The sequence below is a fragment of the Polyodon spathula genome, unplaced genomic scaffold (assembly GCF_017654505.1).
Source record: "Polyodon spathula isolate WHYD16114869_AA unplaced genomic scaffold, ASM1765450v1 scaffolds_1306, whole genome shotgun sequence".
NCBI classification, from domain to species: domain Eukaryota; kingdom Metazoa; phylum Chordata; class Actinopteri; order Acipenseriformes; family Polyodontidae; genus Polyodon; species Polyodon spathula.
In genome coordinates, this window is record NW_024472789.1 from 1 (window position 1) to 13,952 (window position 13,952).

Below are 13,952 nucleotides of genomic sequence, written 5' to 3' on the forward strand. Positions count from 1 at the left end.
GAAGGGCGTCTCCCTCTCCAGAGCCTGCAGATTTAGCAACTCTGTAATCTCAAAAACAGGCACACATTTTTCCACAGTGCTGCCAAGGAAACAGGCACACATTTTTCCACAGCGCTGCCAAGGAAACGCGTGTGGTTCTGAAAAACAAGCCAAAAAAATAAAAAAATAAACGGCTTAAAAGAGTCTTAAAGCTACAACATTGCTTTTCACTCGTCAGTGCAGAGACAAAGCCCTCCCGGGGTGTGGAGGGGCAGGCATGGCGAGCCGGCAGGCTTCCTTCCTGCATGCCAGCACTGTCGTCTGCATTGAATCTGCTGACTCAGAGTCCAGTCCAACAGCCCTTCATACAGTAGAGTGTGATGAACAGTACTGAAAACATACTGGAGCATTCTAAACCACAGAGGGGTAGAAAAAGCCAACCCTCTCGTGTTTAAGGTTCTGAATTAGCTGGTGTAAAGCAGGTTCCCTCTCCATCTCTCTCTCTCTCTCTCTCTCGCTCTCTCTCCCTCCTTCCCTCTCTCTCACTCTCTCTCCCTCTCTCTCTCTCTCTCTCTCTTTCTCTCTCTGTCTCTCTCTCTCTCCCTCCCTCTCTCGCACATTCTCCCCTCTCTCTCACTCCCTCTCTCTCTCTCTTGCTCTCGCTCACTCTCTCTCTTAAATAAGGCAGAAATGTGGCAGCTATTCCAGAAGCTTCCAGCAGGCAGGCATGCCCGATACTGGATTAGTATTAATATTTCTGTCCAGCATGGCTGGTGTCCTTATGCAGACGTTCTTTTTTTTAATTTTTTACTTCATAGAGCACAATTCGTCACAAATTGAGGAAATAGAAATCCTGTGTGCGACATATTAAACTATAATATATTGTATGGCTACTCCCTTGGTTTGTTGGTTTGTTGGTTTGTTTGTGTGATGGGAAAAAAACAAAACAAAACGAAAACAATGCTTACCCTACAGCTTCCAGGTTAATGTGGAGATGCATGGAGATGCGGGGGCTGTGATTTGATCAACCTGTATTTCATTAGCGCAGGGGTCAGCACTACTTCAGGGTTTGGATGGAGGTTTTAATTGGTTCAATTAAACAATTTAGAACAGTGTTGGAACAAAGACCAGGAGCTGAATGTTCAGCTTTGACCACTCCTACAGGAGCAAACAGCTGTGTTGTAAAATGCTCCAACAAGAAAATCCAGCTGTGGCCTACCTCGTAGTTCACACCAAACCAAATTCATTGAACCTGTCCTGGGCCAGATTCGCACCCAGGCCTCCAAAGGTGAGAGAGAGAGCGAGAGAGAGAGAGAGAGAGAGAGAGAGACCAGCGCATTGACCGGCTGTGCCCCTGGCGCTCCAGTTCCTGCACAGCTCGAGGTGTTTTATTCAGAGGCAATGTGAAGTCATCTGAAGGTGCTGCTTTTAAGTGGATTCCAGAGGATTACGGGGGTTCATCTTGATTGATCCTGAAGGGGGAGGAATCAACCGGGCTGAGAGTCAGCTGTCAGGGGCTGATAACCCAGACAGTGAGACAGACATCTCTTTTTATCCAGGACTTATTTTTCTCCTTTCTTTTTCACCGATAGCAGTCCAGACAGCAGACCTGGGAAGGGAGGAGGAGGAATTAGGCAGAGAAAAAAACAGTGAGAATATACAGAGAGTGCAGGGAAACAAGAGGGCATGTTTAAGGAAAGACTAGGAGATGTGCAGGGGAAGTATTTCTTTATTTTTTAAATGTTCAGGGAAAAGGTGCCACTGCTTACTAAGATTTTCAATTGCACACCATGGCAGAAGCACAGCAACCTCCATTATATAGCAGCCAGTGATGTCTTATCAGTGCCTGAGCTCGTTCTGAGCAAAGACCTTGATGTGTCAGTGCCGCTCGTACATCAAACACAGCGGCTGTGTGTTCCAGCTAGACAGAGCTGCCCAGCACAGCATGCAGCCTTTATAGCTGGCTCTGGGGATTGTAAATGCCAGAGTCCATGTCTCTGTCAGAATTCCTCTGTCTCCCTTTTCTCAGGTTACAAGGTGAGGTGTCTAGTCCTCCTCTTACCACCCTCTCTCTCTCTCTCTCTCTCTCTCTCTCTCTCTCTCTCTCTCTCTCTCTCTCTCTCTCTCTCTCTCTCTCTCCATTATTCCTCCTTCCAACCTCAAATCCTGTCTAGACTTTATAATCTTTACAAAACCGCAACACCCCCACCCCCCTCTACCTGAAGAAAATAATAAAGAATGTTCTTCTTATGCTAAATGGAAACAATAGGTTCTTTATGCTGCCGTGAAAATGAGTTTCTGTTTGCATTGAGATGCCGTGGGTGCAACAGAGTTGTTGTCTGTTTGTGCACAAGTATTGGTGCACGCAAGCTGACAGCGTGGAACTGCACTACACAGCTAGTGTTTCCTTCTCCTTATTTTATCTGTCTCTCTCCCAGTGCCTCTCTCCCTCTCCCTCTCTCTCAGTCCTCCTCCATCCTAGCAGCCTCGTTCCCTAAAGGCAAGAATGCAGAGTTTTGCTTATTTAGCAAGAACGGTCAAGTACCAAGAATCAGAGGAGCGAGAGAGAGACACACCAGCTCAGCTGAGAAGGTTTGCTGAATACTGCATGCTGGACAGGTCTGAGAGAGGAGAGGGAGCGAGGGAGAAGAAGAGAGGGAGTGAGGGAGTGATAGAGAGGGATGGGCCTTGGGATCATACAGACCTCTCTGCGACCCTCAGCACTCACCTGTATGTAGGTAACAGGATTCCTTAAAGATTACCAAGCAGCCCCCTAGCTCTGGGGTTTTTTTCCAGTAGTTTTATAAAGAAAGTTGCTTAGTAAATTGTGCAGATCTGTTCTGTTTTATTACAAGGCGTCCTCCTGACATAGAAATAGAAAACAGGTTTGTGCAATGAACACTAACCCATTGTATTCATTGATCAGTCAATACAACTGCATTAGTGTCCTAACAGGACAGGGATTGTACGTGCTGTTGAAGATGGTTGTTGGCGTGTGCGTGTGAACGTTGCCTTGTGTCTAAATCAAATGGTTTCTGCTATCTGTGTTTCAGGTAATTTATGTACAGCATCTGTTTTAAATACTGTGTCTTTACTCAGAGCAAATAGGGGCTGAGTCATACAGTGACTCACTCAGAGCTGAGCTGCAGGCAGGGGAGAGTGACGATGAGAGGGGATTCACGTGAAAGACAAATGATAACATTTTGCACCTGTGTGTCTGGTTCGTCCTGGAAAAAAAACTGACTGGAGCTCTTAGTGTGAGAGTGAGGGAGTGAGGGAACACACAGACAGGAGCACTGAGAGTGAGTGAGAGAGTGAGGGACACACAGACTGGAGCACTGAGAGTGAGTGAGGGAGTGAGGGACACACAGACTCTCCTTCTAGCTGTTTATAAGAGCTGCTTCATTATAATTCGTTCCTCAGTGATTCTGATTAATCTAAATACAATTATAGATGAAGTGAGTTCTCTTCAATTTATCCTGTAATGTAACTGATATTTGGAACTGAAATAAACAGTAAAAGCCTGGTGCAGATGGCCTGGTCTCAGCCTCACTGCGATGCATGTTGTCGTGTAAACAGACAGACTTGTTTAATCCGGACCTCTCTGACTGTCGGATATGCTGCCTGCTGCGGTCAGGAAGCTGGCTCGTGTCAGGGCTCTTTGTTTGTGCTCCCAGGGAACAATATTTTATAATACACGATCAGTCCAATTTGTTTTGTTTGTTCTGTAGTAGCACTCTTTGAATAACAGTCAACTGCATGCACATGAAATATAACTGGTACACACTGCAGCTCATCGCTGTTCTCTCATGCAGGATCCCCACGGCTGTGATGGAGTGATTGACAAAGCTGTTGCCATGGAGAACTTGAACAGGAACTTGACAGAGCACGGCCGACAGACTCACCAGATTCTACAAGTGAGAGCGAGGGGCACCGGAGGGGGGGGGGGGGGGGGGTTGTTATAGTCTTTCTTTCTTTCTTTCTTTTGTCAAATATATTCAGCAATTTCATTTTCTCTCAGATGTGTTTTAGGGGTTTGTGTTCGTGTGTATTTTCTCTCAGGTGTGTTTTAGGGGTTTGTGTTCATGTGTATTTTCTCTCAGGTGTCTTTTAGGGGTTTGTGTTTGTGTGTATTTTCTCTCAGGTGTGTTTTAGGGGGCGTGCTCTCGTGTGAATTTTCCACTGCTGGTGGTGGGTAATTTTTTGCAATCTGAGAATCCATGCAAAGCAAACCCAGGCTTCAGAGTGACTCACAGACAGAGCTGTAAGAGGCAAGGACGCTCCTCATTGTGAAGGACTTGTGGGACGTCCTTGTGAAATGCCGACATCATCAGTATCTCCAGGACCTGATCCATTGGACAAGCGCTTGCTTCTGTTTTCATGCTGATCTGAATCTGTTAGTCCTCACCGTTTAAACTGATTGAGTTAATTGGATTCAGGTAATCCTGTATCTGATGCGATTTGCTGCATCAGAAAGCAAACAAAATCTAATGAACTTCCCCTTGTTTCAGAAGCTAGAAGAGTACATCGTGTGTGGACATTATGAGCTTAGAGCTTAGTGACTGGGAGGGAGGGAGGCAGTGCAGTCTGGAGGTTAGAGCTGAGTGACTGGGAGGGAGGGAGGCAGTGCGGTCTGGAGGTTACACTCGAGTGACTGGGAGGGAGGGAGGCAGTGCAGTCTGGAGGTTAGAGCTGAGAGACTGGGAGGGAGGGAGGCAGTGCAGTCTGGAGGTTAGAGCTGAGAGACTGGGAGGGAGGGAGGCAGTGCAGTCTGGAGGTTACAGCAGTGACTGGGAGGGAGGGAGGCAGTGCAGTCTGGAGGTTAGAGCTGAGAGACTGGGAGGGAGGGAGGCAGTGCATTCTGGAGGTTATAGCTGAGAGACTGGGAGGGAGGGAGGCAGTGCAGTCTGGAGGTTACAGTTGAGTGACTGGGAGGGAGGGAGGCTGTGCAGTCTGGAGGTTACAGTTGAGTGACTGGGAGGGAGGGAGGCTGTGCAGTCTGGAGGTTACAGTCGAGTGACTGGGACAGACGAATGAGGGATGGTAAAAGAAAGGGAGTGTGCAGCTCTGGCCAAAAGTTTAGCATCCTCCTATAGAATGAACTCATTCTGCTTCATAAAGTCGAATGAAACCTGTTGAATAATGTTACCTTAACATATTGAATTACACACCGCTTTGCAGTTTTCCATATACTCCACGAAAAAAATGACAAAAATTGAAAAATGTGACTGTGGCAGAGCAAAGCTCTGCCCTTTTAAATTGGCAGGGATGGGGTTAACTTCCCCTGCCTGCCTGGGTTTATTATGTTCAGGTGGCTGGGGTTGATTAGTTGATTAGGTTGATTAACGATCAATCAGCGCCCAGCCACCTGATATAAAAGGAGGCCTCAGCTTCTCATTTGGGAGGGGGAGCTGAGGAAGCAGGTTGGTTTTTTTGGTTGTGTAGAAAACTTGAATCCAGTGAAGGCATTGCCCAGCCTGGAAACTGTTATTTTTGTGAGTTTTGTTTTTGCTTTATTTGTGTTTGAGTATTTGTTATTTTGCCCTTGTGCACTTTATTTTTGTTTATTTATAATAAAATAGTTATTTTTTTGAACTGCAGTCTGTCTCTGGGCCTCTATCCACTCGCCAGCCTGCCACATTTGGTGTCAGAAGTGGGATAGCGCCACCTAGAGGCTCAGAGCAGTATTTATTTTTTTTATTATTTTTTTTTTTGGAAAAAAAAAAAAAAATGGGAAAGAAGAGCAGACAGCGGCAAAGGCAGGAAAAGCAGCTGAAGAAATGTAAGCTGCTGCAGCCACCGCTGGAGGACCCGGCCAGCCTCTTCCCCTGGTGTTCCTGGTGCGGGAAGGAGGACCATCGTTGGCGGTCCTGCCCAGACGTGCCACCGGCAAACTGGTGTGGCCGGTGTGAGGAGGACGGCCACAACTGGGCAGGATGCCCCTACAACCAGGCCCAGGAAGAGGTGCCTTGTTCACCCCGGGCATCAGGGGCCACCCCACTACCTCCAGCACCACCACCTTCACCACCGTCCCAGGAGATCTGGGACTGGTTGATGCACCCTGAGGCAGACCTCGTCCACGATCTCCCCATAGTTATCAACACGCTGTGGCGTCGAGATGGGGAGAGGTGGGAACAGTGGGAGGAACAACACCACCCGGCCTCCTTCCCAGAGATTGCCCTCATGGTGGTTAATTACCTGGCGGTAGACATGGGAGATGCACCGGTCACTCCAATAAAGAGAGGTGAGCCGCCTTCCCGAGAGCCAGAGAGGGGTGAGCCGCCTTCCCGGGAGCCAGAGAGGGTGAGGAGCTGCCGTCGTCCCCAGAGCCAGAGAGGGGTGAGGAGCTGCCGTCGCTCCCAGAGCCAGAGAGGGGCGAGGAGCTGCCGTCGTCCCCAGAGCCAGAGAGGGGTGAGGAGCTGCCGTCGCTCCCAGAGCCAGAGAGGGGCGAGGAGCTGCCGTCGCTCCCAGAGCCAGAGAGGGAGGAGGAGCTGCCGTCGCTCCCAGAGCCAGAGAGGGGTGAGGAGCTGCCGTCGCTCCCAGAGCCAGAGAGGAGTGAGGAGCTGCCGTCGCTCCCAGAGCCAGAGAGGGAGGAGGATCTGCCGTCGCTCCCAGAGCCAGAGAGGGAGGAGGATCTGCTGTCGCTCCCAGAGCCAGAGAGGGAGGAGGAGCTGCCGTCGCTCCCAGAGCCAGAGAGGGAGGAGGATCTGCCGTCGCTCCCAGAGCCAGAGAGGGAGGAGGATCTGCTGTCGCTCCCAGAGCCAGAGAGGGGTGAGGAGCTGCCGTCGCTCCCAGAGCCAGAGAGGGAGGAGGATCTGCTGTCGCTCCCAGAGCCAGAGAGGGAGGAGGATCTGCTGTCGCTCCCAGAGCCAGAGAGGGAGGAGGAGCCTCCGTCACTCCCAGAGCCAGAGAGGAGTGAGGAGCTGCCGTCGCTCCCAGAGCCAGAGAGGGAGGAGGATCTGCTGTCGCTCCCAGAGCCAGAGAGGGAGGAGGATCTGCTGTCGCTCCCAGAGCCAGAGAGGGAGGAGGAGCCTCCGTCGCTCCCAGAGCCAGAGAGGGGTGAGGATCTGCTGTCGCTCCCAGAGCCAGAGAGGGAGGAGGATCTGCCGTCGCTCCCAGAGCCAGAGAGGGAGGAGGAGAGCTGCCGTCGCTCCCAGAGCCAGAGAGGGAGGAGCTGCCGCCGCCGCTCTCAAAGAGCCCGAGAGGGAGGAGCCACCGCCGCTCTCAGAACCCGAGAGGGAGGAGCCGCCGCCGCCGCTCTCAGAGCCCGAGAGGGAGGAGCCGCCGCCGCCGCTCTCAGAGCCCGAGAGGGAGGAGCCGCCGCCACTCTCAGAGCCCGAGAGGAGAGCCGCCACCAGAGGGAGAGCCGGGCCGCCGCCTCCGCCACCAGAGGGAGCCGGGCCGCCGCCGCCTCCGCCACCAGAGGGAGCCGGGCCGCCGCCGCCGCCTCCGGCACCAGAGGGAGCCGGGCCGCCGCCGCCGCCTCCGGCACCAGAGGGAGCCGGGCCGCCGCCGCCGCCTCCGGCACCAGAGGGAGCCGGGCCGCCGCCGCCGCCTCCGGCACCAGAGGGAGCCGGGCCGCCGCCGCCGCCTCCGCCACCAGAGGGAGCCGGGCCGCCGCCGCCGCCTCCGCCACCAGAGGGAGCCGGGCCGCCGCCGCCGCCTCCGCCACCAGAGGGAGCCGGGCCGCCGCCGCCGCCTCCGCCACCAGAGGGAGCCGGGCCGCCGCCGCCGCCTCCGCCACCAGAGGGAGCCGGGCCGCCGTCGCCATGCTACCTTGGACATTCGGGGCCCCCTCAACCAAAGAAGGCTTGGGGGCTCCGACATCAACCCCGCCCACCACCACCCACCATAACAGCCCACCCAAGGGACATTTGGACTCTTGGGGGGAGGGTGGGGGGGGGGGGGGGGGGGGGGGGGGGGAGTTGGCCGATTGCGGCCGGTGTACGTTGTACATGGGGGGAGGTGTGTGGCAGAGCAAAGCTCTGCCCTTTTAAATTGGCAGGGATGGGGTTAACTTCCCCTGCCTGCCTGGGTTTATTATGTTCAGGTGGCTGGGGTTGATTAGTTGATTAGGTTGATTAACGATCAATCAGCGCCCAGCCACCTGATATAAAAGGAGGCCTCAGCTTCTCATTTGGGGAGAGGGAGCTGAGGAAGCAGGTTGGTTTTTTTGGTTGTGTAGAAAACTTGAATCCAGTGAAGGCATTGCCCAGCCTGGAAACTGTTATTTTTGTGAGTTTTGTTTTTGCTTTATTTGTGTTTGAGTATTTGTTATTTTGCCCGTGTGCACTTTATTTTTGTTTATTTATAATAAAATAGTTATTTTTTTGAACTGCAGTCTGTCTCTGGGCCTCTATCCACTCGCCAGCCTGCCACAGTGACATTTCAAAATCTAATAAGAAATACTGCACTTCTTTTATGGCTTCCGGTAGACTTGTGCAATATCATTTTGTAGTCCCTTTGATTACATGATGTTACATACATAAATTATGTTTATATGCTTTTTTTTTAAATATGTCTCAATCCTAGAATTTTAGACGATGCAAAACTTCTGGCTGTAGCTGTAGAATGAATATGTTGTGTGTGCGTGTCTCTGTGTCTCCGTGTGGCTTTGTGTGTCTTTGTGTGTCTCTGTGTGTCTTTGTGTGTCTCTGTGTGTCTCTGTGTGTCTCCTTGTGGCTCTGTGTGTCTCACCGTGACACACAGTGTTGGCCGACACACCCCGAGTGGCTCGTGTGTTTGTGTGTGTGTGTCTCTGTGTGTCTCCGTGTCTCTGTGTTCACTTTGTCTACTAATTCCTATCTCATCTCCTTGTCCTCTCAGGGCACCCCTCTGGACCTGATTGAGACAGGGAAGGGGCTGAAGGTGCAAGCAGAGCGCCCCCACCTGGTGAGTCTAGGAAGTGGTCGCCTCAGCACTGCCATCACACTGCTGCCCCTGGCTGAAGGTACGAAAGCACCTGTCACTCAGAGATATAATGCATGCATGGGATGACTGTCTACATTTGAAGTTTGTCTTTCCACATGTTTACTATGCTTTTACTAAGCTCTTACTGTACTTTACTATGGGTTACCATACTTTTTACCATGCTTTCATCTAACATCTCTGTAGAATTTACAGATAAATGAAATGATGCTAATGCTGATGAAAGGGAAAAATGTGTTTTTATAACTCCTTTGAGGGACAAGGCTCTGTGTGCAACAGGGTTAGGGTTAGGGCTAGACAGAGAGTGAGGGTTAGGGTTAGGGCTAGACAGAGAGTGAGGGTTAGGGTTAGGGCTAGACAGAGAGTGAGGGTTAGGGTTAGGGCTAGACGGAGAGTGAGGGTTAGGGTTAGGGTTAGGGTTAGGGCTAGACAGAGAGTGAGGGTTAGGGTTAGGGTTAGGGTTAGGGATAGAGTGAGGGTTAGGGTTAGGGTTAGGGTTAGGGTTAGACAGAGAGTGAGGATGGACTGAGTATCTGTAATATACACCCTGGGAATAGCAGAGTCTACCCTTTCTGAAGATTCCCTGACTCTAGTGTATAGCTGATGCTCACAGAGGTTAAAACACAAGAACCCTGTGCCTGAACATAAAGCTCTTGACCTGACCTCCTCACCACCCAACCCTCACCCCCCCCCTCGCTCCTCTTTTTTAGGGAGTAAGTTCTAATACATGCCCTTCCAGTTTTGTCAAACAGGTTTCTGAGGAATTTCTTAAGACATTTTAAGGAATGTTTCCCATTAAAATATTGTTGGCGATGATATTCTGGCAGAGAGCCTGGGAATGACTCAGATTCCACATTCCTGAAAAGTGTTCTCCTTAGAGATTTGTTGGAAATGTGTGAGAAAACTGAATATTGTTCTAAAACCACTGCGTCACACTTCTTTCCTCACACCCAGTCTCTCAGCTTTAACCACTAGACCACACTGCCTCCCTCCCAGTCCCTCAGCTCTTGTCATTAGACCACACTGCCTCCCTCCCTCCCAGTCCCTCAGCTCTTGTCACTAGACCACACTGCCTCCCTCCCTCCCTCCCAGTTCCTCAGCTCTTGTCACTAGTCTACACTGCCTCCCTCCTTCCCTCCCAGTCGCTCAGTTCTTGTCACTAAGGTCACTCGTTATTTGTTTTTGTTTTCCAGGACGGACTACAGTTGGCTCTGCCGCAAAAGACATCAATGTGCAGGGCCCGGGCATCGCTGCCCAGCACTGCTACATCGTGAATCAGAACGGGGTCATCACGCTGCACCCCTGTGGGAACCCCTGCTCCATCGACGGCATCCCTGTCACCAAGCCCGTCCGCCTGACACAAGGTAGAGGACGTAGCTGCACGAGAACTACCAGGGCTAGCAGAGACCTTGCACGCACTGGGAGCAGCCCAAGCTTCAGCAGCATGAGTTCTCTCCCTGATAGAAGCTGACTGCACTGTCGGTGCGGTAGCAAAACGAACTCAACTACAGTAAAAGAGATAGGGACCTCTGCAAAGCATTGCAAATCTTTCTGATTCACCATACCATGCATGCACTTAGTACTGTAAATCATAGGGAAAGAGGGGCCAAATTTATAGGGCACCGTGGCGCAAGCATGCTGATGTGCAAAATTACTGAGCGAGGCCCAGTGGCAGTGTGAGTCAGTGGACACTCTGTGCTGTTGTTTGCTCCTGCCCTGTCTCTGGGAATGTCTATGAATAGCAGGGAGAGAGACAGGCGGCTGTGAACCCAGTGCCAGCTCTCTCTCTCTCTCTGTCCACTCTCTCTCTCTCTGTCCACTCTCCCTCCCACCCCCCTTGCCTTCCTGCTCTGATTGGCAGACAGTCCACTCTAGAGCAGGGGCAGTAGAGGCATAAAGCACTTTGTCAAAAACATTCATTTATTGCAGGATGTTGTCACTTATTAGGAAAGAGGGTTCAAAACCCATGTGGTGAAACTCATTCAAACCTAAGTTCACTTTTTTGGGTAATGACCTATCATGCTTCAATGCTCTAGACTAGGGCTGTCCAATCACAGTCCTGCAGGGCCATTCCACTGCAGATTTAACAGGTAAAATTATATCATGAACTGCTTCAGGGTCTGGATGGAGGATCAATTGGTTCAAATAAACAATTTAGAACTGGGCTGGAACAAAGACCCGGACTGGATGAGCCCGCTTTGGCCACCCTTGCATTTAGACCTTATTTAATGCAAAGTCTTTTTGGCTAATGCCTTCATCATAGGTTATGTGTAACTTTATCAAATACATCCTGCAATACTCCCTTCATCCTTTACTGCCCAGCCACTAACTCGGAGCTAACTATTCTAGTCTAGACCTTATGTAATAAAATCCATACAGTATATAATAAACTCCCAAGGAACACCTCATGCATTTCCTAATAGTCCCAACCCACCGCTCAGTGCATTGCAATCATGTGCTCTGGTCCATATCTGCTGGCTAGCTGGTGTGTTCTGAGCAGAGCTGGGAGCCTGTAACCCAAGCTGGGTGCATGATGTTGGGATGAGACCAGTAAAATCCTCTGTGTGCCATTCCAGTTGCAGCATGCTGGTGAAACCCGATCGTGTCCAGGGCTATATTTAACGCTTTTATCTGGAGCTGTTCAGAGCCCCCACCCCAGCCCGCAGCGCTATTCCGGTCACTTCCACTCTGCTGTCTTCTCTCGGATCAGCGTCACCCTATCCCTGTGTGGCTCCTGTGCTCCTCGTTATTAACGAGAGCTGGATCACCGCTAACCTTTGAAATGCGTTCTCCTGGAATGAAGAGAGTGCTCTCTGAAGTCGACATAAACTGAAACTCTTCTGAAGACCGAGCTCCTCTCTTGTCCATGGGTGTGATTGGGAGTCTCTTAGGCTCCTGACAACTTGTCCATTCTGTTCTCTGCTAAGGGTTATGAACCACCCTGTATTGCAGCATGGTTTGTCCTGGCTCTCCTTGGCTCACATGTTAACAGCACAGAACCTTGGCAGCCCCTCCCTTCAGACCTTGGGGAGGCAGAACCTGCTGAAAAATACATCTCTGTTTTGAGCATGAGGCTAAACAGCCAGCAGTTCCATGAACCAGTGCATGGCACTGATTGCTTTCCTCAACAGGGGGGTGAATGGGGGGGGGGGGCTCCTCTCTTCTGTCAGGCTGTATATATAGTAAAGCAGTGAATTTACATTGCAGGTTAGCTTCCCTGTCACTGAATTTGCTATTTATGGCAAGGAGACAAGGGAATCATTTTGGCAGAAATGACTGAGTTTGACCTCTGTGGGTGTTCGTACGATTCGTGCCTGTAATGGCAGTTTGGTTTACCATAAAAGCCCAGGGATGGAAATAAGACTCCCATTGCATAGCGGTTTCACCTGTTCCTGTGAGTTTAATAAGACACACCTGAACCTGTTATCTATACAGCTAGTCAAGCTGGTATTAAAACCTGGAGCGGGTGAAACCGCTATGCAGCAGCAGTCTTATGTCCAAGCCTGAGGTCTAATATTTGGCCATAAAGATTTTTGCCAAAATCTAAATGTCTCTGTTGACATTTACCGTGCTTTTACTGTGCCTAACTAAACTGCAATGCTTGTGCTGTGGCAGACCCCTGCCTTTCCTTGCCTTTGTAAGTGGCGAGCACCGCACTGGTGAACGCAATGTGCAGCTTGCCTGGGAGAGCAGTACCATGATCTGTCTGGGACAGCAATCCTCAGCCGCTGATAACGAGTAAAGAGTTTCCATGGCAACATGCCTTGCTGTCTGACCTTTCAGGAGGGATTCCCCCATCCTGCCAGCCCTCTACAGAGGGATGGGCTCTGATTGGCTGGAAGGACAAAGGGCACTTCCCCTCCATTCTACCAGGAACAGAGGCAGTAAGACAAACGTTTTGGTTTCTAAGCCAACTGCGCCTTACTTCAGCTCTGCTGTTTTTATTGCTACTTTTAATAATAGCTGTACTGATCTGAGATGTTGTCTTTGTACCATTGCATAGCGAAAGCACGGTAAAGCGCAGGTTAGCTGCTAAAATTAACGTTTTACAAATATGATTAGACATATACGGTATGTGATACAAATGTAACAGAGTGAGAGAGACAACGGGAAAGGAGGCGGGGAGCCTTATAGTATTATAATATCGCCCCCTCCCCTCCCCTCCCCTCCCCGTCCTGTCCTGTCCTGTCCCCCTGTCCCCCCCCCCCCCCCCCCCCCCCCCTCCCTCTCCCTGCTTTGCTCACCATGCTTCGCATACCACCGAGGAGAGATTGCTCATTGGCGCCGTGAGTCAGAGCTGTCGTCCGGCCCCTTATGTGCCAAATCCGGCCCACTTTCTCTCTCTGCGGTTCCGGGGGAAAAAAAAAAAAAAATAGCAGGAACAAGCGATAGTGTCGGACATCTGTGAGGCATTCACAATGAAGCAGGCAGTGTACTCCAGCGAGGAACAACGGGCGCACTTCATAGAAAACACTGCTGCTGACTGGGCACTGGCTCCCTAAAGACTAAGGAGAGCAAAGCAAGGTTTTTAACAACACTGGGGTTTTGTTTGTTTGTTTGTTTTATCGCATTTTCTATTTTTTTTTTTTGGAGAAGGATTATTTGCCAGTTGCCTCTGAGCGATCGGATAGAAACAATAATTAATATTAATATTTCTGCACTGATATTACGAATTATAAATACTACCGTTTTTTATTTGTTTTTTATTTTATTTTTTTATTTAATCGGTTTGTCCATGTCAGTGAAAAGCTAAAACCGGTGCCCCTTTTTTTTTCAGCATTTGAAAGAACAGTGAATCTATTTGAAACACAAAAGGGCAACACGGGAGCAGTCGAATCTGGATTATTTGTAAAAACACTTCCCAAAATAAATGTGTTTTTTTGTCTGATAATTGCAATGGGAACTAGGGAATGCACACTGAGCATTGTCGGGAGATGATAACACTTTGCTGAATGAGGCTGGTGCCGTTTGAAAAGCGGGGGTCTCTGAGCAGGCATTCTACTGGGGTTCAACGTGAGTATTGACACGCTGAGCTGTTTGCTGAC

General features: G+C 50.3%; 1 protein-coding gene across 1 annotated transcript; it reads left to right on the forward strand.

Moving 5' to 3' along the window:
- The first annotated feature begins 3,254 nt into the window (after nucleotides 1-3,254).
- Nucleotides 3,255-10,524, forward strand: LOC121309538 (pleckstrin homology-like domain family B member 1). Its single transcript, XM_041242515.1, has 4 exons — nucleotides 3,255-3,323; nucleotides 3,795-3,896; nucleotides 8,806-8,929; nucleotides 10,101-10,524. The coding sequence occupies exons 2-4, from the start codon at nucleotides 3,837-3,839 to the stop codon at nucleotides 10,376-10,378; spliced, it is 462 nt and encodes a 153-aa protein (XP_041098449.1). The 5' UTR covers nucleotides 3,255-3,323; nucleotides 3,795-3,836; the 3' UTR covers nucleotides 10,379-10,524.
- The last annotated feature ends 3,428 nt before the right edge of the window (nucleotides 10,525-13,952 follow it).

Bases quoted from the DNA above. Each gene is read 5' to 3' on its own strand.
- LOC121309538 (XM_041242515.1), top strand. From the start codon at position 3,837: ATGGAGAACTTGAACAGGAACTTGACAGAGCACGGCCGACAGACTCAC. The intron at 3,897-8,805 runs GTGAGAGCGAGG...TTGTCCTCTCAG, and splicing joins AGACTCACCAGATTCTACAA to GGCACCCCTCTGGACCTGAT. The intron at 8,930-10,100 runs GTACGAAAGCAC...TTTGTTTTCCAG, and splicing joins ACTGCTGCCCCTGGCTGAAG to GACGGACTACAGTTGGCTCT.